This window comes from Hypanus sabinus, chromosome 30 (genome assembly GCF_030144855.1).
Source record: "Hypanus sabinus isolate sHypSab1 chromosome 30, sHypSab1.hap1, whole genome shotgun sequence".
Taxonomy (NCBI): Eukaryota; Metazoa; Chordata; class Chondrichthyes; order Myliobatiformes; family Dasyatidae; genus Hypanus; species Hypanus sabinus.
In genome coordinates, this window is record NC_082735.1 from 18133237 (window position 1) to 18155386 (window position 22150).

General features: G+C 37.8%; 1 protein-coding gene across 2 annotated transcripts in view; it reads left to right on the forward strand.

Annotated features, from left to right (window-relative positions):
• The window catches only part of rspo1 (R-spondin 1), a 176461-nt gene that overhangs the window by 53348 nt on the left and 100963 nt on the right, over positions 1-22150 (forward strand). For both annotated transcript variants that reach the window (XM_059954375.1, XM_059954376.1), the window contains exon 3: positions 13071-13262. In XM_059954375.1, coding sequence (XP_059810358.1) covers positions 13071-13262 — 192 coding nt within the window. The remainder of the gene's footprint in view (positions 1-13070; positions 13263-22150) is intronic.

Below are 22150 nucleotides of genomic sequence, written 5' to 3' on the forward strand. Positions count from 1 at the left end.
CCCCCTTCTTGAAGACTGGGGTGACATTTGCAATTATCAGTTTTCTGAACCCATTCCAGAACCTAGTGATTCCTGAAAGATCATTATTAATACCTCCCCGATCTCTTTAGCTAATTTTTTCAGAACCCAAAGGTGTACATGGTCTGGTCCAGATGACTTATCCACCTTTAGACCTTTCAGTTTCCGAAGCACCCTCTCTCTTGTTATGGTAGCTTCACACACTTCATGACCCCGACACCTGGGACATCCATCATACTGCTAGTGTCTTCCACAGTGAAGACTGACAAAAAATACTTCTGTTCTTCCACCATTTCATTGTTCCCCATTACTAATTCTCCAACGGTCTGATATCCACTTCCACCTCTCTTTTACACTTTATGTAGTGGATATTTTATACAACATTTTGTTTATCAGTTAAGTCTGAGGCCTCTGGTGGTCAGTTTCAACCATAGATGTTGCATCCAAGCAGTCTAGATACGCAAAGCAAGGGCAGTACAATATGGAGAGCAAGCTGTTGCCCATATAACAAGTGCTCCCTCTCTACACAGCTGATGAACCTAAAGGAATTGTTGCAGGAATTGCCAGTTATCATTGAACTCAACATAGGACTGCCTTAAGGACCCTAGCTCTGGATTTTTCCCTTGGGGTTTACTCTCGTAGCCTTCCCCATGAGCGAGTGAAGCTGCAAGGCAGTGTAGGTCGAGATCAGAGTTTTCCTTCTCCTGGATGAGCTGATAAACTCCATCTGTCCAAAGCCCTGGTTTTAAGGCACCAGTAACCTCTCTTGCCTCTTATCCTGTCAGTAAAAAAAAAACGGTTCTGCCAGGCTTAGTAGTTGAGCGGCATGTGAAAGGAGCTGAACTTGTTTGTCAGACACTATTTGAGATGCACACCACTGGGTGCATTTAATAGGTAGCGGGAGCTTAATCCCATTACCACCCCTGGATATAACAACCTTTAGGGACCAGTAAATTGAGTATAAGTTATATTTCCCTCTTTGTAATTCCAGGTATGGATCTGCCTATTGCTGAAAAGAGTGTGATTGGTTGAAGACACTTGCTGTATTTTGTCCTGCTCACAGATGCCACAAGTCACTAATCCATTGAAACGGATTCTGTTCTAAGGGATATTATATTAAAAAAGATACTCTGCACTGTGAGCATCATTCCTTTGCCACTGAGAACACAGTCCAGCCCATTGATTCTTACAATCCATGTCAAAGGAATGTGAAAAGAAATGAAAGGGAGGTTGCATTTTCTGCATCACCAAACAGCTGGTTATTGCTTGTTTATTGTCACAGCCATTTGTCTTGGCTGCAGACCATCCTAAATACCTCTCAGTCAGGTCACTCGTGGCAACGGCAAAACAACCTTTCAGGTTGCCAATGGCAATAATTAAAAAATGTTGTATATGAAAGATCTCACGTGCAACAAAACAGAAAATATTGAAAAACTCAGCAGGTCATCTGTTTCTTTGATGAGAATAGACATTAATGGAGCACGGCAACATAGCAGGACATCTGTTGGGATCTGAATTTAGTCAGGCATATTTTGGTTCCTGAACTTTTTGCATGGCAACCAGCTGAAGGTGAAAATTTACAATATCTGAGACCTGAGTGAACTAGAAGGACCAAACTGATTTTCCTTCAGTATTTAAAAGACTTCTTTTTAAATAGCATTGTTCATCTATTTTGCTTCTTCCTGTCTGTATTTCATAGCATCATGGAATAATCCAGCACAAAAGCAATCCCTTCTAGTTCACCTTCTCTATGCATACCTCAACGTCTATCAGTGCTAATCCCACTTACCTGTATTGGACGCATCTCCCTCTATTCCTTTCCGATCCAAGCACTCATTTAACTGCCTTTTAAGCACTGCAATTGTCTCAACTTTTATCTGTTTATCATTTATATTTCAACAATAAACATAAGACCATAATATAGAGCTGAATTAGGCTATTTGGCCCTTCGAGTCTGTTTGCCATTTTATCATGGCTTATCCACTTCTCGCTCAGCCCCATTCTCCTACCTTCTCCTTGTGTCACATAAGACAATAAGATATAGGACCAGGATGATGGAGTCAGCCAAAATGATGCAGGACCTCAATCGATGAACAGTATCTCTGAGACAAAAAGAACTGTCAATGTTTTGGGTTGAAACCCGGTATAGAGGTAGTTTATTAAGAATAATACTTCCCTATGGCTAAAATAGTGCCTAAATGAAATAGCAACTTTCAGCAACATTCTTACCCTATTAACATAACAGTTTCACTGATCGGCAAGGAAGTAATGGTAACATGCTTTCCAGTCAGGATTTTGCAATTCTTGATAATGACATTGGTGTTCATGCACATTTGAAGTTGTAGATGATGTAGATTCAGCTACTAAAACCCACGTTAAATGTTAAAAAGATGAAACAGCTCTCTCTGGTGATTTCACGTTCATCATGTGGTGCAAACATAACTTGCCTTTTATCAGTCCCAGCTTAGATGCTGAACATGGGTTTCAACCAATCTTTACTTAAACACTTGCAGATAAAGTTGTATATTTTCTAGCATGTAGCAAACAGATGATTAGTCTCCAACAAGCATTGCCATTTTTCCCTGAACACAGAAGGAACTGATTATAAAATCGACTCCTTTTGGTGCCAAATTTACAAGGTCGTCCAAGCAATGCCAAGCAAAAAAAAAAAATAATTTCACATCAAATCTGAATTCTGGTATTGCATAATGTTAGGACTAGGTGTGTAATATGTAATACAGTCTAGAAGTGAATGGTCCTGCCAAGGCACAGATTAAACCAATGCTTCTCAATAGCTTTGCTGAAGTCCTTTGCTGCAGATTGAAATAAAGTGCTCCAGTTTTCTCCCACATCCCAAATGCAAGTGGGATGATCAGTGAATTGGCCACTTCAAGTTGTCCCTGGTGTGTGAGTGCGTTGGAGAATCCAGGGAGAAGCTGATAATAATGTGGGAAAATAAGAATGGGTTTAACGTAGCTTCTGTGTAAATGGGTGGTTGATAGTCAACATGGATTTGGCAGTCAAATGGTTTGTTTCTTTGTGTATTTCTCTGATTCTGTGACTGTTTTATCTCAAATTGATTGAAGTGAGATTGGTCTGGTGGTGCCTTATAGCATCTGGGTTTATCCGCAGTCTCCATGTTAGAATCTAACCACTGCAGTTTAAATCAATACATGCAGGTTAATGAAATTGGTCCTTTCATACTACAGTTTCACTGAGATATATCAGTGACTTTAATCAAATTGGGATCATATGGGTGAAAGCAGATGGAACAAGCGACTGACAGATGGCAGAGAAATGTGTAATACGTAATAAGGAATGCTAAAACCCATTCTCAGTTTTAATGAGGAAGCATTCTGATAACATTTAGGGAAAACTCAAACCACTACTGTAAGGTACTATTTTATTTATAGAAGTAGATTAACACTTAGACATGACCTCAAGACCTCTTGCTATTGTAGCCCACAGAACTTTTCCTTCAAAGATAAAAACACATTGAAATGTTGTAGCAGTTGTAGTCTTGTAAACACAGCAGCCAATTTATACACAGCAGAATTCAATATAACAGAGTAATTACAGATTAAAACATCCTTTAACAGGAATTGTTGGTTTACTGATGAATGTTGGACAACTACCCTTCATTGTAGAACCACCAAAGATGAACTAAAGATTATTGATTACCTGAGTACCTGCACCAAAGAGTCAACTCAAAGACTGTAGAGGGGGATTTGAACTGAAATTTGATCACTTATAAACATGCTGCAAACAATATGACTTAATTTCAATGAAAAGTTGCTTTCTGAAGGGAAGTCATAATTTTATTATGAGTCCCATGAGGACCATCGTTTAGCTCCTCTATGACTTGCTGACATAAAGGAGATTGAGCACATTCTCCTGAGGTCTAAGAACTGTTTAAAAAGCTCAGACTGCTTATGAGGCCTCTTCAAAGATTCAGTGGCCATTTTATTAGGTACACCTGCTCATTAATCTAATCTGCCAATCACGTGGCAGAAACTCTCAATGCATTAAAAGCATGCAGACATGATCAAGAGGTTCAGTTGTTGTTCAGACTAAACATCAGGATGGGGAAGAAATCTTATCTGCGTGATATTGACTACGGAATGGTTGTTGGTTTCAGATGGGGTGGTTTGAGTATCACAGAAACAGCTGATCTCTTATGATTTTCATGCACAGTAGTCTCTAAACTATTCAGAGAATGTAGTGAATCACTCAGTGAGTGGCAATTCAGTGGACATAAATGCCTTGATAGCGAGAGAGATCAGAAGAAAATGGCCAGACTGGTTCAAGCTGACAGGAAGGTGACAGTAACTTAAATAACCACGCATTACAACAGTAGTATACAAAAGAATGTCTCTGAATGCACAACATATCAAATGTTAAAGTAGGTTGGCTACAGCAGCAGAAGATCACAAACGTAATCTCACTGGCCACTTTATTAGGTACAGGACGTAGCTAGTGAAGTGACCACGGGTGTTTAAATAGAAATGCACTGGGAAAATCCTTGCTTGAATCCAGTGTTTGGAACCCTTCAGGTAGGTCTTTTTAAGTAATATGGCTTTTTTTGTTCCGTTTCAACCTTTCTATCATCTCAGCAGATGTAGTCAATTTGTCTCCACGTTCCACATGACTTCCACCGTAGGTACTAATCTCCTGCGTAAGTATTAACCTGTTACCCATGACCTGTATTTCAGCCACCCACCAGCACCCCCACTCCACCATCTGCTCAATGCCCAAACTCTCCCAGTACCAGACAATTTCCAGTCTGCAAACTTCCACTGCAATGCAAGGGCTGCCTTTGATTTGCAGATGAGCCTGGAATTGCGTGAAGCAGAACTAGAATCATGTTTAATATCACTGACACATGTCATGAAATTTGTGGTTTTGCAGCAATATATAAAAACCTATAAAATATAATAAGAAATATATATATAAAGTAGGAAGTACAAAAAGAGAGCAAAAATAGTGAGGTAGTGTTCATGGGTTGGTTCTTTGTTCATTCGGAAGTCTGATGGCAGGGGGAACAAACTATTCCTAAACTGACAGACAGAACAATATAACTGAAAATCAGGAGGTTCATATCTTTTGACGAGGTCAAGCTTTCTTAAATTACAGCTTGTCATTGTAGGTGAGACATGAGGAACTCACAGCCTCATCCTATTCTTTCCTGACATTACTTTAAAATAATGAGATATTTGTGATGGTGCTGCACTGATGTTCTAAAGTGGGCAATTCACACAGTGTGCTGGAGGAGCTCAGCAGGTCAGGCAGCATCTATGGATGGGAATAAATAGTCAACATTTCAGGCCGAGACCCTTCATCAGGACTCTTAGCCTGAAACATGGGCTGTTTATTCCCATCCATAGATGCTGCTTGAACTGCTGAGCTCCTCCAGCACGTTATGTGTATTGCTCTAGATTTGCAGCATCTGTAGTGCCTCTTGTTTCTAAAGATCGCATATCTCTCCAGGAGTAGTACAAATGATGACTAAATATCATGCACCCCATTATTGATGCTGTGGATGGCTTGAGATGTTATATGTATACATGCCTGCATGGTTTAGGCATACTTGCAGATATCACTAACAGCTGGCAAACATTTCGAAATGTTTGGAAAAGACTGCCAAGTGCAGTGAACAACTAGAAATCATTTTAAAGAAATCTAAAATCCATTCGGTTTCAAAAGCGTCCCTGTGCTGACTACCAAGGTTCTGACGAAGTAGAATTGGTTTGTGGACTTAGTGCCACATGCATCAGTGCGGGATAACATCAGCATTACTAATGCATCCTCTTTACCTCAAGGGGATAACTTTTATAAGATTAGGCTCGCACCAAGCATGCAGTGTGGTTGTGGGAATAATGCTATGAGAAAAGAACAAAAACGATAAAGGTCACTAATAGAAAAACTTCGGCTTGCACCACTGGCACTGGTATCAACATTATAAAAGATCTGCTTGTTTAATGGAGATGACTTCATGATTAATAGCAGATGGGACTGTTAAAAAAAAGTCATCACTAAACTGTTCCATGATGCAGCTACCAATTCAATTTCCACTTAGAAATTAGGTAATCATATGCATCAACATGAATTGTTTCTTAAAGCAAATTGCGACCAAGATGTTGTGGAACTCCACGTCAGTCCAGTCCATGCTGAAGTTATCCTGGGATTGTGTTATGCTGGCAGATTGAGAGGAGTTGGAAGATGCCTCCCTTCGAGCAAAGACATTTCATCTTTTCTATTTCACTCATGTACCCCACTTTCAGTAATAATAGCCTCTGGTTATCTCTTGAATCATGTAAAGTGTAAAATTATTTTCCATTATTTTTTCTTGATATTCTTTAATTTAATAAAGCAATTATCTTCCGAATGATGTCAAAGAAACATCTGCATCATTAGAAAACTATTCAACATGTTATGCGCAAATCAGATGTGGTTGGGACACTAGACGCCGTCAATAAGAGCAGATACAATAGACAGTTGCAGCTTCCTCTATCTTGCCTCAATATCACAAGTAGCCTCAGAGTGAAAGTTGTCATAGTGACATTTTACCATTCCCAAGCCCATCATCCTTCCATTTCTTAGATTATTTGGACTGGCAATTTAATAATAAAACATTCAAAATTAACTGGAAAATCATCATACCTGCTGAGATTATCAAAGCTGGCTCTCAGGGAGTCATTATTGTAGCTGTCTACACTCTGTTGGCAGCAGAATTCTTTCTGGATTAGATGATCAGAAATTCAGTGTCCAGGTGGAACCTCGATTGCACCAATGTAACTCTTCCAATATTATGGCTTTGATCTGAACTATGTCCAAAGGCGAAAGATCAGTACTTAATATTTGCTTAAAATAATTAATTGATAGCTATAAGAATGTTAAAATTTATCATTGTTCTTTTAAAAAAAATAAGTTGGAACAAATTGTCTCAGTTGTACAGCAATGCTCATTTGAAAGCGATGTTTAGGCTTATTATTAAGAACGTACGAATGAAGCATTTTACTCGCAACACATACTTCGTTTTGAAATAGGCATTTGAAGTTGGAAGTACCTTTGTCATGTTGATATCCATAAAATTTACTGCAAATCATCACATTATATATAATAATATATTAAATATCGAGGAGGAGGTACAGGATCCTGAAGACCCATGTTCAATATTGTAGGAACAGTTTCTTCCCTTCCTCTATCAGATTTCTGAATGTTTCATGAACCCATGAACACTATCTCATTATTCCTCTTTTGCATTGTTTATTTATTTATGTAACTTACAGTAATTTTCATACCCTGCCTTGTACTGCTGCCACAAAACAAAAATTTTATGAGCTATTACAGTGAGAGTAAACCTGATTCTGATCCTAACACATCATTTTTGTTTTCCTCCATACATAGATTTTTGAAGGGGAACAATACTCAATCTATGGTTAGATGTCAAAGTGAACGTAGCCCTCCAAAAGATCAATGTCAGCCTTTCTCTAACCCTTTTGTCAAATTAGCAGTCTTATTAGCAGTATTTTTGGTGACATAAAATTTTATTTTCACAAGGAAAATAACATTTGAGCATTTGAATGTATCTCAGGAGACAAATTACTTCATGTAGCTGATGTAGAATCATTTCAATGTTTTTTTTTCCTGTGTTAGAATACAAATTGAAAGAAGCATCTCTTAAATAAAAACCATTGCATTTAACAAATATAACTCACAGGTCTTGTCATTCTCTTTCCTATCTTTTATAAGCTTCCACCCAGCCAGAAATTAACTTAAATCTGTAAGCTAATCTTACAATTTGTCAAATGAATTTAGGGCAGGAATATAATATAATCCTTGGACACCCTGCTGGTATTTCTAGTGGGCAATGATGTGTCCTATTTGAGTTTTCTCTTTCAATATTTTTATTAAATTCTACATAGAAGAATACAGAGTAAAAGAAGATATATATAATAAGTCAGAAAAAGGATAAAATACTATCAAATACATTATATTTGAATCACACTTGGAATCTCAATTCATGTAAGTTAAATTAAATCATAATATTGAAATGTGCTAATTTTATTATCCAAAAAAAAATCTAAGCCCACTACCAAGATCGAAACTGTTTGGTAGAGGAAGAAAAAAGGAAAAAAAAACCCATCCTTATCATATAGTGAAATATGTTATTAGCCAACGTCTGTATTTTAAGAGCAAATCAAGGATTTTCAAAATAGTTCAAAAATGGTCCCCACAATGTTTGGAAGTCTTGACTAGATTCAGAAATTGAACAACGGGAAAATGACAATTTTTATAATGGTTCAATATCCAATATTTATGGCATGTTGCTAGGAATGAGAAATGTGCCTTTAGAAAAAATTAAAAATCTTTGGGAACAAGATTTACAGACTTCAACTTCTGAGGAAACAGCATGGAATTTTTAAATTGGTTAACACTTCATTGTTATGTGCCCGCCACTCCCTCCCCTCAATTTAAAGTGGTCTATAGGGCTCACATGACCAAGAATAAGCTATCTTATTTTTATTTTGATATATCCCCCTATTGTGATAAATGTAATAATCGAGAAGCTTCACTAATTCATATGTTTTGGACATGTCCAAGTCTTGAAAAATACTGGAAGGAAGTATTCCAAATTTTCTCTGTAAATTTTCAAAGTAAATTTTAAGCCTAACCCTTTGACTGCCTTATTTGGTATTGTTGGAGGAAAAGATACTATTTCAGAGACATCTGATTGGCACATTTTGGCTTTTATTTCTCTTATAACTAGGGGGTGATCTTGCTTAAATGGAAGGATGTCCCCCCCCCCCCGCCTACTCACACTCAATGGTTTTGTGATGTTATACCATGCTTAAATTTAGAGAAGATCCGTTGTTCAATTTCTGTTTGAGTGTTAAGGAAACTTTGAACAGACTAAGTAATGTAAGCTGCAAGGGAAATTAGAGACAACCGAGAATAGGAATTAAATAGAAAGTTGCAAAGTTTTCAAGTTGGGATGCTATTATAAATGAAAACCTTGCAACCAGTGTTAGGTCTTCTGCTAACCACTGAATTGACGCTCCACCCACCATCATAAATAGTTTTTCCCTCCAAGACCAGCACACTCTGTCTACAACATGCACTATCTACAAATTCCACTATTTAGTGTAATAGCCAAAAAATCTTGTAGCCATGTTTAATTCAAAATAAAAACATAGTCACAAAACATAACTGTAATAGAAAATATATTTGCAAAAAAGCTGGGGGATCGAGTACAGAAGACACATTTGTTACTGTTGCTCAATATTTCTGGTGCTTGAAGATTTTCTAGTGTCTTTAGGAATGAACAATGAATATTGACATTGCCAGCAATTCCAGTTCCTGACATGGAATTAAAGAAGAAAGGAAAAAAAAATTTTTAGACCTAAAAAATTAGTATGAATTCAGATGGAGGATTATGTGCAGTTTTGATTATTTAACCACAACAAAGATATGATTATTTTCAAAGATAAATAAAAGATTCTATCCTCTTGAATTCTATGTTTTGAAGAACCACTAATTAATTTGAGCTTTTCTTCTATTCAGTAAAAATGTTTTTCATTTACAAATTCATACTTTTGTAGATACTGTGTAATCAATTTTTCAAAGCCGTTCCATAAACATCAATGTACTGATGAGTTAAACCAAATAATATATTTTAAAAAAAAGGAAATTAAAGAGCAAGTATTTGACACGCATTGAAATAATTGGTTTAAATGGATTGCATTTCAAATGGAAATGATATTTTAAAATTGTTAACTTGTATTTATACAGAATAATTCATGATTTCAGTACATATGAAATCTACATCTCTTAAACCCTGTGACATTGTAAGCATGGCAGGCAATTTGAGTAAAATATTTTCTTTCAAAAAAAAATCACAATTAACTAGCATTTAGTTAAACATGTTAAAGAATTACAGGTCACCTCAGAATGAACCAAAAAACAAATATTAATGGTGACAATTGAAAACTTAGTCAAAGTGTTAAGTTTTGAGGGAGTTCCAAAGGAGGATCTGAAAGTGGGGGTGTTTCAGGAAATAATTGAAAGGATGGGTGAGTGTGTGACTGTGTGTTGGAGCGAGGGGTTTACAGAAGAAACTAATGTAGGAAGAACTCAGAGGATTGTAGGCTGTAGTGTTGTTTCTGAGTTAGGGAGTGGCAAAACATGAACGTAATTAAAAACAAGCATAAGACTTTAAAATTTGAGGTTACAGCAAGCTGGAAAACATTAAAGTGAAGAAACCTATGGATGAGTGAGACTTGGCACTGCCTGGGTTACAGGCAGCACAGCAGAAGTTTGCACATGTGGAAGTTTATTATGGATTAGGGTAAGTAGTTGCTGATGTATTTTAGTAGTCAAGTCTAAAAATGCCAAAAGTGTAGATGTATGATTTTGCAGCAAGTAGTTGGGAACAGGAAAACTGCTGGAAATGAAATGGAAACTGCCTTTTCTTCATATCTAACTTCAAAGTAAAGAATATTTTCCACTGGTGGGTATAATGTCATCCGTTTACTCAGCATATAATAATAGCAGTATATGCAGTGAGATGGACTCCTTGGGATATCACATGGATGTTCCCATTGAGATGCCAATGCTCAATTAGAAAGAAGTTTCTAATATAAAGTGGTTATCAGGAAAGAAGCTCAGTACTTGGTCAAATGGGATAGCAAATATTTAACTTCAAGAGGAATCAGCGACTAGAGAGAGGAATGTATATGTATTTGCTTGAAGATAGCTCTTTTGATTTCCCAGTGCTCAGCAAACTAAACTTTAGTTCATCTTAAGCTTGGTCTTAGAGAAACTGCCCAGCAATAGAGAAAGAGTGGGGATAACCACTGTCGGTGAAGGAATATTAAGGATCATTTGACTGTAAGCAATCTGATACTATTTTAATGTCATGTTGCTTAAAAGAAATAAAGGAAAAGGAAGGAATGTGCTTGTGATAAACATTACAGAACTTGTAATATGAAAGAGAACTTGGAACTCAAAAGATTCTTTTGGAACTGTGGTGGAGGAGGAAGATGAATGAAGAGATTTAAATATAGACATGGGAAGTATAAACTTTGGAGGAAACAACATGCGATAAAATTGGGTTTTGACATGGAATACGGTTTAATCATGAGGGTTTTAAACAAGCAACTAAAAACAGGCTTGAAAGAAGGAAGTGGAGAACATTATAATGATAAGTAGTTGCAATGGGAAATAGTGTGTTTTGCAGTTCAGTAAATGTCCAGTGGTGTAGCGCCATCAGGATTGGACTTTGAGGCGAATGGTCCTGGGTTCAAATCTAGCCAGCCTCATTGCACGCTTTCCATTTGCGTTGGGTTGAGCATTGAGCTAGCAATTCGCCTATGCTAAATGCTAACAAAATGAGGAAATGGTAAAAAAAAGAGTGCATCACAAGGCATGGAAAAAGGAATAACAACAATTTGTCAGTCCTGATGAAGGGTCTCGGCCCGAAACTTCGACAGTGCTTCTCCTTATAGATACTGCCTGGCCTGCTGTGTTCCACCAGCATTTTGTGTGTGTTGTGATAACAACAGTTCTATATGAATTGGGTGAAGAGAGATTTAAAACCAAATCTAAAGCAAATAGTCTGAAATTGAGGCTGCAGTGAATAGGATCTTAAAACATTGAGTGCAACAGTCGAAAAAAGTGAATGAGAGGCTAAATCAATAGTCATTGGCATAGCCCTGAATGCATACCCTACGCCATGCAAAGCTGTAAAAATTTTGAGTTACAATTCCCCATCCTTCAAAACAGGTTTAACCAAGTAAACAAATGCTTTAGCCACAATACATGTGGGATTTTAAATTACTACCAGAAGAAGGAAGGGACTTCTGGTGCCCTAGGTGACCCTTCTCTCAGTCATCGACTCTGACTGCCGACATTAGTGTGACCATGGTTGTTAGTTTCAATTCACCCAACTAATGATGTCAAAAGTAGTCACATGATCATAAGGTGATTTGTGTGGCCTGCTGACACTGGATAAAGTGGCATACAAATGCAATAAATTCTTTCTTTCCTTTAATCATTACTGGTAAATTCTCCCTTTCAAAATTGTGTATTTTCCAATGAAATTTTGTGCAAATTATACAAGGGAATAGAATGTTATTGAAAAATGGACCACATATTCAATTTTTGCTCAAAGAAGGAGGAATTAAAATTCCATTTTTTAGTTATTGATCAAGATATTGTAAGTTGTGTTGCTTTAAATAAGCTTAATTGTCATTTTGTTTTTGTCATCTGATCTTCATGTACCTTTCAGTGGGTCAGATATGGCAATTCCAAACTAGCTTTTTGTAGTCAGCAACGTCTTAATTACTATGCAAAGCACATAATGAAGGAAAGTATGAAATGTCCTAACATCTCCTCTTAAAGGAACTGTCCAGTAATTATAGATCTAACAGAATCAAGTTTTAACTGATGATAAAACACTGATGGCAGTAGTGTGTTAATATTGATGTTAGGGATGGGAGAAATTTTGTTGATGAATTAAGAGCTTTGGTACACTGTTTTTTGTAAAATTTGCTTCTGTTCCTGCAGTAACTTTCCACTTCCACTTCCGTTCACTCGTCCACTTAGGGTTTAAGATGTTGCTACTGAAGTCCAGTGATTATTTACTGGCGGTTAATGTTGAACTTAATTTAATCTAAAGTGGTATATGTGTCTGTGGCAGAGTTTTTGCTAAATTTGCACCACCTGAATATTTCTCTCAAAGAACCAATGGAATATTTCAAGTATTTACAGAAAATCCACACTGGCACATTTATGAGTGAAGCAAATAATTTAGTTGTGCCTAAGCCAAAGTGTGGGATAGAAACTTAGTAAGTTTTTCCAGTGCCTCTGGCAGTGAAGTGTGCATTGTCAAAACTTACTGCTAAACTGTGGTATCCAGTATTTGATTAAAAAAATCCTAGAGAAACAAAACGAATTACAGTGTTCTCAGTGCTAAATGTACTGGGAGCCAGTATTGTGAGTTTCTTTAACCTGATCATTTAAAGTTTTTCTTGTGCATTTTTGTTTTACAGTAAGCACGGAGGTTACTCCAGTTTGTCCAAAAGGGTGTGAGCTATGTTCGGAGTACAATGGATGTTTAAAGTGTTTGCCTAAATTGTTCATCCTTCTGGAAAGGAATGACATTAGGCAGATTGGCATTTGCTTGCCATCATGCCCACCTGGACACTTTGGCGTTCGGACGCCAGAAATGAACAAATGTACCAGTAAGTGGAAATTCCATATTAAATACACTGTTTTGTTCATCTTAAAATGTCTGTAATATGTTGATCACTTGCCATTTATTTTAGCTGGATCCAATTTTTCTCATAACATTGCTGTTATTATTGGGACTTTGGAAGTGACTGACAATGGACTATTTAGTTATCGATGGTAATGTGCCAAATCTCTTACCTGATGTGCAGACACACGCAAATCCTACAGGGATTGAAAGAACCTTGACCAGATTGTTCCTCCCAGTGCCAAAAGTACAGATACAATTTTAATTTTAACTTGCAAAAAAACTTTCTGGTCTGAGATTGGTTAAATCACTGATCGTGTATGGGATCTTTTTTATGCCTTGGAGCCTCAGCTGCTCAGCAGATACACTTGCTGATCCATTTGCAGAGCTCCATAGCCAGAGCCTCATGTTGTTTATACCATATGCATGCAATTAACTTCACTGTCTGTTAACAACCTGTAAATTCCTTGGATATTTATCACGTATTTAAAGTAGCTAAGTGAACAAAATGAAAGGCAATCCAAAGGCTTCTACCCGGAGATAATTAACAAAAACACCAGAGACAGATTGAAGAGGGGGCAGGGGGAGATAACAAAACATTCTTTTATGAAAAAGGAAGCTATAATCTGGGAGGGTGATGGAATCAGATTCAATAGCAAATGTGAGAAGTTTTTTTATATTTTATTTTCAATGGGAAAATACTCTAGGAAAGAGAAAACAGGAGCATAGTTGTTAGATAGAGGATACTTTATTCATTGAAAAGGAATTACAGTGTCACAGTAGCACTACAAGAGCACAATTGCCTATAAAAAGTATTCACCCCCCCCCCCCTTGGAAGTTTTCATGTTTTATTGTTTTACAACACTGAAACACAATGGTTTTGATTTGGCTTAAAAGCTCTTTCATGTCAAAGTGAAAACAGATCTCCACAAAGTGACTAAATTAATTACAAACAGAAAACACAAAAATAATTGATTGCATAAGTATTCACCTGCTTTAATATGACACACTAAATCATCACTGGTGCAGCTAATTTTTAGGAGTCACATTTTAAAATTTTCTAATCTTTAAAAGTTTTTAGAAGTTTTAGAGGTCGCATTATTAGCTACATGGAGATCACTTGTGTGCAGACAAAGTGTTTCGATTGATTGTAGTAAAAATACACTTGTACCTGGAAGATCCAACTGTTGGTGAGTCAGTATCCTGGCAAAAACTACACCATGAAGACAAAAAAAAACAGTCCCAGCAACTCCTTGAAAAGTTTATTGAAAAGCACATGTCAGGAGATGGATACAAGAAAATTTCCAAGTCACTGAATATCCCATGGATATTAAGTCAATCATTAATATTGTATATCTGCCTACAGCAGGCTGTCCACAAAAACTGAGTGACCATGCAAGAAAGGGACTAGTAAGGGAGGCTAACAAGTGATCTATGACAAGTCCAGTGGACTTACAAGCTTCAGTGGCTGAGATGGGAGAGACTGTGCATACAACAACTATTGCCATGATCTGATGAAACCAAAATTGAGCTTTTTGGCTACCAGACTAAATGCTACTTTTGGCATAAACCAAACACACACATCAGTAAAAACACACCATCCCTACTGTGAAGCATGGTGGTGGCTGCATCAAGCTTTGGGGATGTTTTACTGCAGAAAGTCCTGGAAGGCTTGGGATGATAGAAGGCAAAATGAATGTAGCCAAATACAGAGAAATCCTGGAAGTAAACCTGATGCAGTCTGCAAGTAAACTGCAACCTGGGAGATGATTTATTTTCCAGCAAGACAATGATCCCAAGCATAAAGCCAAAATTACACAACAATGGCTTTAAACAGCAAAGTTTTTCAAGTGGCCAGGTCAGAGTTCAGACTTCAATCCAATCGAGAATTTGTGTCTGGACTTGAAAAGGCTGTTCACTTACAGCCCCCCCCAGGCAATCGGTCAGAGCTTGAGCAGTTTTGTAAAGAAGAATGGGGAAAAGTTGCAATTTGCAGATGTGCAAAGTTGATAGAGAGCTATCTACACAGACTCAAGGCCGTGATTGCTGCCAAAGTTGCATCTACTAAATACTGACTTGAAGGAGGTGAGTAAATATGCAAACAATTATTTTGTGTTTAATTATTCTAATAAATTTAGTCCAATTAGTTTTCACATTAACATGGAAAAGTCTTTTCTATTTTGTCAAAAAAGCCAAATTAAATCCATTGTGATTTAATGTTGTAAAATAATAAGACATGAAAACTTCAAAGGGGATGAATGCTTTTTATGGGCACTGTATACACATATTTTTTATTCTTTCTTATTTCTCTTCTAATTGTTCCGCAGAGTATCTCTAAATAAAGTATCAAAAAATCAAAAAGGTGAAGCAAATTTTGGAAATTTCTTACACAGTCAGCCTCCTCCTGTGCCATACAATTCTAAAAATATTACACCTTAAGGTCTATGAAGCCATGAACTAGTTGCCCTGAATCTTAGCTGAGTTGAGGCCTCCACTGGTCAGAGTTGACCATGGATGTTGTGTCTTAGCTGCCTAGATATGCAAGCTTGGGCAATATGAAGAGCAAGCTATTACCCACACATCTGATAAACCCAAAGGAACGGCAGAGACTGATACAGTTTGTTACCAGAAGCATCACAGGGGTTGTTAATCAGCATTGAACTCAATGTCACACTGCCATAGGGATTCCAGCTCCAGATATTTCCCTCGGGGTCTACTCCTGAAGCCTTCCCCATGAGTGGGTATACTTGCAAGTCAGGGGAGGTTTGAGATCAGAGTTTTCCTTCTCCTAGATGAGCTGACATACCCCATCTGTCTGAAGCGACCGTTTTTAAGGCATTGGTAACCCTTTGACCCTTCTCCAGTCAGTAGAAATGATTCCTCCAGGCTTAGTAGCTAAGCCACACGTGAAGGCCAAGAGCTAGACTTGGTTGTCAGAGGCTATCTGAGACGCACACCATTGGGAGCATTGAATAGGTAGTGGGAGCTCGTCCACATGACCATCCCCCCAACTATAACAACATTAAGGAACCCTGAAACGTAACTTTTAATATAAACGTATTTTTAAAATGTATTTTCTCGGATCAGAATTGTTGAAGTATTTAACCAGCTACATCTGCCTGGTCATGGATTATACCTGTTCTTTGTTAATCCTGCAGCGCTGTCAATAAACACAAGCTTCTCTGGGTTTAATTAAAAAACACTTGGAAGCAAAAAGGCAAATTATATTTGTATGCAAAGTGGAGAAATTGCCACATTGTAGCTGTACAGCATTCTGAAATTGAAGTCGAGGCTTATTGTTGAGCCAGCAACAGGAAGCTTCAGTCTGGGTCGTAGCATGCTATGGCTGACCTAGACATGCTTAAAGCTGACACTAGGGGCTCACAATGGGAACGTGTTGCATCCTCTATTATTAATTTTCCTCAGCATAATGAACACAAGCTTTCTCAAAGTCAAAACATAAAATATGTTTGTCATGGGCACATTAAATTTCATACATTTTTATTTTAAGAAAAAAATTGAAAATAGCTGTGATATGTTATTCTATTTAGCTGCTTCATGCTTGCTAGTCTCGCCGATTATGAGCAGACCGTAAGTTTGGCTGTGGATAATTGCTTAAAATCAATAAAATATAAAGATGGAAACCATCAATTATAGCAGTATACAGATATAATTTATCAACACTAAAGCTGTTACCACTTTTGAAATTATTTAATGTTTAGTTCTGTGAGGAACTTATTGGAGTTTGGATGTTGTATAAGAGTTTTCCTTCTCCTAGATGAGCTGACATACCCCATCTGTCTGAAGTGACTTGTTTTAAGGCGCTGGTAAGGTTGAAATTATTTAACGTTGGTGAGGCCTAATTTGCATTGTGCATTCTTTTTGGTCAACTACCTACAGGAATGTTATCAGTAAGATTAAAAGAGTACAGAGGAAATTTACAAGGATGCACCTGGACTTGAGGACATATGTTTTAGGGAAAGGTTTAATAGGATAGGACTTTATTCCCTGGAGTGTAAGAGAATGAAATTTGATAGGGGTAGACAAAGTTTTAAGGGGTATATATAGGAAAAGTGCATGGAGGTTTTATCCACTGAGGTTGGGTGAGACTAAAACTCAAGGTCAGGTTAAGGGTGAAAAGTGAAATGTTTAAGGAAAATGTGAGTGGAGATTCTTCACTCAAGAGGGTGGTGTGAGTGTGTAATGGGCTGCCAATGGAAGTGGTGGATGTGGGTTTGATTGCAACGTTTTGTAAGATGTCTGGCTATGTACATGGATGGTGGGGACATGGAGGTTGATGGGACTAGGGAGAGTAACAGTTAGGCATGGACAAGTTGGGCTGAAAGGCCTACTTCTATATTTTGCGATTCTATGACTCTGACCCAATATTGAGATTTGAACTGAATATGGACTTACTTGTTGTTTTGGGGTCTTTGAGGTGCAAGATATTGGTCCCCAAAACTGCCTGTTGTTGCTAGCCTTTCAAGCAGTGATATAACTTGCTGAGTTATCTGTCTTGCAATATGAATGATGTGCCAGTAATTGCTTCATAAACACTGTACAATATTACTGAAATCCTTATTGAATTTGGTATGCTTGCTGGAGACCTGCTCATTCTTTCCCCCAGGCAACAGCCTACTGCTCCTAGAAGTCTCAGGTGACCTCCCATTTTCGTACACGTATGCCTGAATGAGATTAGTTGAAGACTTACAGGCACAGAGTGGCAAATACTGATCCAAAACTCTTCATTTTCCCATGATTTTGGTTCTTAGAAACAAAGCTGTGTTCGATTTTATGGCTCAATTAGGTGGCAGGGTGACATTTTATTTTGGAGCAGAAAGGGGAACTGATTATAAAAGCAATTTCGTGAGAGCCTGAGTATGTGGTGTTGCTTGAGTTTTTAGGTTAAGTCCTCTTTTATTAACATATGTAATTTATTAAGAAAAAAACACTGGATTTTGAAAACTAAAGCACACAAAAGGAAGTGCTTCTTAGTACCCTTGGCACAAGCATTGTGATTTCTTCTGATACTAGGAAGATAGAACAACTTGAAAAAAAACACAACACAAAAAAACACGCATGGTAACTAAAGACTGAGATTACAGAACAGATAGGGTTCTGCTTTTGAACACCAGTCACCATTGTAACAGAAGCTGCAACTACGTCCATCCAATAACAATAGATAATTAGTACCAGAGATTTTGATCTGAAATTTCCAGACAGACATAGCTGGCACCAACCATGACTATTATCTCCCACACTTCTGTGCTGAAGAAACATTTAATATTTATCAGAAACCCCAAGCTGTCCACAGGTGAACTTAAAAACTATGAAAGACTCTTTCATGATAATAATTCTCCATGCTAACCTGTCCAATGTTTAATTGTCATTGGATATTATTTCAACAATTGATCTGGTCACTATCATCTTGCTGATTCGAAGATCTGGCTGTGTGAAATTTAACTGTGAACATTTATTACAACAGTGACTTAATTTCTTAAGTTCTAATTGGTAGTAAATTACCTTAGATGCCCTGAATTCAGAGAAAATGTTTTAAAAACATTAGTTCTTCCTTTCCTTTCTGTTGTTTGGTGCCTGTAGTGACTGCTTGAACAACATGCCGCTGCTAGAAACTACATGGCAAGTTATCCTTGTATGACACACCCTCTGACCAATCCAACAATAATGTTCCAAAAAGTCAAGGAAATCGGGTTAATCCTTTATTAGCAACTAGCAAATCATACAATCTTGAAGTGATGAAACTTATGAAACTTAAACTAGCAATATTAAGTGGGCTTAAGCAAAGTTAAGTAGAGTTAAGTGATTTGAAATATAAGTAAGCAAAGTTAAGAATAATTAAGCAATTTCAAGTGTAATTAAGCAGTCAACAAAAGTTATGAAACCTGATGGTTTCCAGCTCTAAAATGCCCAAAACAAAGCTCAAGTACATAACTAAACCCTTTGTTTTTACCATGCCCCCACCTACATGACCAGTTATTATAATAAACGTACTATAAGTGCAACACAGAATATAATGCAGATAGAAAACAGAAACATGGCTCCTACACTCCATTCAAATTGATTCTCCTTTCAGTAAAAACTCTGTCCTTGTGTCAGACAGAAAAGAGTGATCCCACTATCACTCACTCCCTGTGTTTGTTGAAGAAAAGTTGCTTATTTTGTAGTCAAATACAAATTCACACGTACAGTACATGTAACTCTGCCAGCTTAGGTCATTTGATTGATATTTTCTGTGAAAGCAGCTGTGATGAAAACATTGCAATTCCCCAATAAAATGACAAATTAAATTCTGGAAGAAGTAGCTGCTGAATGTTTGTTGTTTAAAGACTGAAAAACATCTTTAAGCCAAGTATGAGGCCTCTTAAACTGATAAGAGGAACATTCCTATTTGCCTGGATAAAACTAGTCCAACAACTCATAGCTTCTATAGATGTGTAGATGATGTATCGATTGGCTGCATCTCAACCCAGTATGGAAACGCCAATGCCCTTGAATGGAAAGTCCTACAAAAAGTAGTGGATACAGCCCAGTCCATTGTGAGCAAAGTCCTCTCGACCATTGATCACATCTAACTGGAGCGTTGTTGCAGGAATGCAACATACATCATCAGGACCGCCCCACCCCTATCAGCCAGGACAAGCTCTCTTTTTGCTGCTGCTATCACGAAGAAAGTACAAGAGCCTCAGGACTCACACCACCAGTTTCAGGAACAGCTATTACCCCTCAACCATCAGACTCTTGAACCAGTGTGTATATCGTCACTCAACTTCATTTGCCTAGTCATGTTCCCACAATCTATGGACTCACTTTCAAACATTATTCAGCTCATGTTCTTGATATTTATTGCTTATTTATTGTTATTATTACTTCTTTCTTTTTGTATTTACACAGTTTGTTGTCTTTTTCACACTGGTTGAACACACAAGATGGTACCGTCTATAGTTATTATTCTATTATGGATTCATTGAGTATGTATCGCAGGGTTGTACATGGTGACACGTATGTACTTTGATAAAAAATTTACTTTGTACTTTGAAGAACTCATCCCCGTGGAGGGCAAAGCAACCTGACATTATGCTGGACATTCAGTCCTTGTGCTATCAGTGCAAAAAGGTGGTTGTATGTACCACCTACAAAGTGCACTCTGGTTCATCGTCCAGATAATTCTGATGACATCGCCAAAGCCGATAGCCTCCACCACGAAGGAGGACAAGGGCAACAGGTGACCGCCGCGTGTGGGTTCACTTCCAAGTCACACAGCATCCTAACCTGTAAATGTATTGCCATTTGTTCATTGTCATTGTATCTAATACCCACAACTTCCTTCCCGACAGTGCTCTGGGAATACAGTGACCTCAAGGACTCCAGTTGTTCAAGCAGGTGACTCACCACCATTGTTTCAAGTACAGTTAGGGACAAGTAATAAATGGCACTCTTGTCAGTGATCCCCTGATTGAAAAAGAAAATATGTGAAATCAAATTCCTGGTCTGTGGATAGGTCCACTGGGGTGGCATGATAGGTTAGTGGTTAGCACAACACCTTACAGTACCAGCAGTGATCGGGGTTCTACTCTCGCTACTGCCTGTAAGGAGGTTGAATGTTCTCCCCGTGACCTCCTCTGCTTCTTCCCACAGTCCAAAGACATACCCGTTGGTAGGTTAATTGGTCATTGTAAATTGTCCCATGATTAGGCTAGGATTAAATTGAGGGATAGTTGGGTGGCACAGCTTGTAGAGTTGGGAGGGCCTATTATGCACTCTATGTCAATGAATAAATAAATAGGTATTGGAGTAATTACAAATAGAATGGATTAGTGCCTTTATTCAAAGCTTGAGAACTGGGGCTGTGCCACAGAGTTCATGAATTTTTAATAATATGTGTCATTTTTACGATGAATTATTCCATCTATTCTCCTTGCTGCTTGGAGAGTAATTCTGAGCACTGTCAATTCTGAAGTATTACAAGAAGCTCCATGATGCTTGTGAGAGGTGTCACTGACAGATTACCTTAGCCTGTCAATGGGGGGGGTGGGGTGGTGGTCAGCAATTTTCCATGGCAATCTCTAATTGCAGTGCTGATCGTAATAAGTCATTGTTTTGAATGCTTTCCTTGTGTTCTTCAACAAGTCATAACATTGCATATTAGATGCTTGTTAAGAAAAATTGCTTTGCTAAACCTGGAGTCTGAGCATAGTTCAATCACATTCAAAGAGCAAGTTTTTAGGCTATAACACATAGGAGCAGAATTAGGCCATTCAGCCTATTGATTCTGATCTGCTCTTCCATTATGGTTGACTTATTATCCCTCTCAACTCCATTTTCCTGCCTTCTCCCTGCAACCTTTTTGACACCCTTACTAATCAAGAACCTATCAATCTGTTCTTTAAGTATACCCAGTGGCTTGGCCTCCACATCCATCTGTGGCAATGAATTCCACACATTCAACACCCTCTGTCTAAAGATTCCTCTTCATCTCTGTTCTAAAGAGACGTCCTTCTATTCTGAAGCTGTGTCCTCTGGTCCAAGACTCCACAACTACTGTATAGGAAACATCCTCTGTGTGTCCACTCTACCGAGGCCTTTCAATATTCGATAGGTTTCAATGAGATCCTCCCTTGTTCTTTTAAACTCTAACTAGTACAGGCTCAGAGCCAATAGGTTTTCCTCATAGGTTAACTCTTTTATTCCTGACATCATTCTCCTGAACCTGCTCTCCAATGCCAGCTCATCTTTCCTCAAAGAAAGGGCCCAAAACTGCGCACAATACTCTAAGCAAGGTCGGATCAATGCCTTGTAAAGTTTCAACATTGCACCCTTGCTTTTATATTCCAGTTGATAGAATTCTATCGTGCT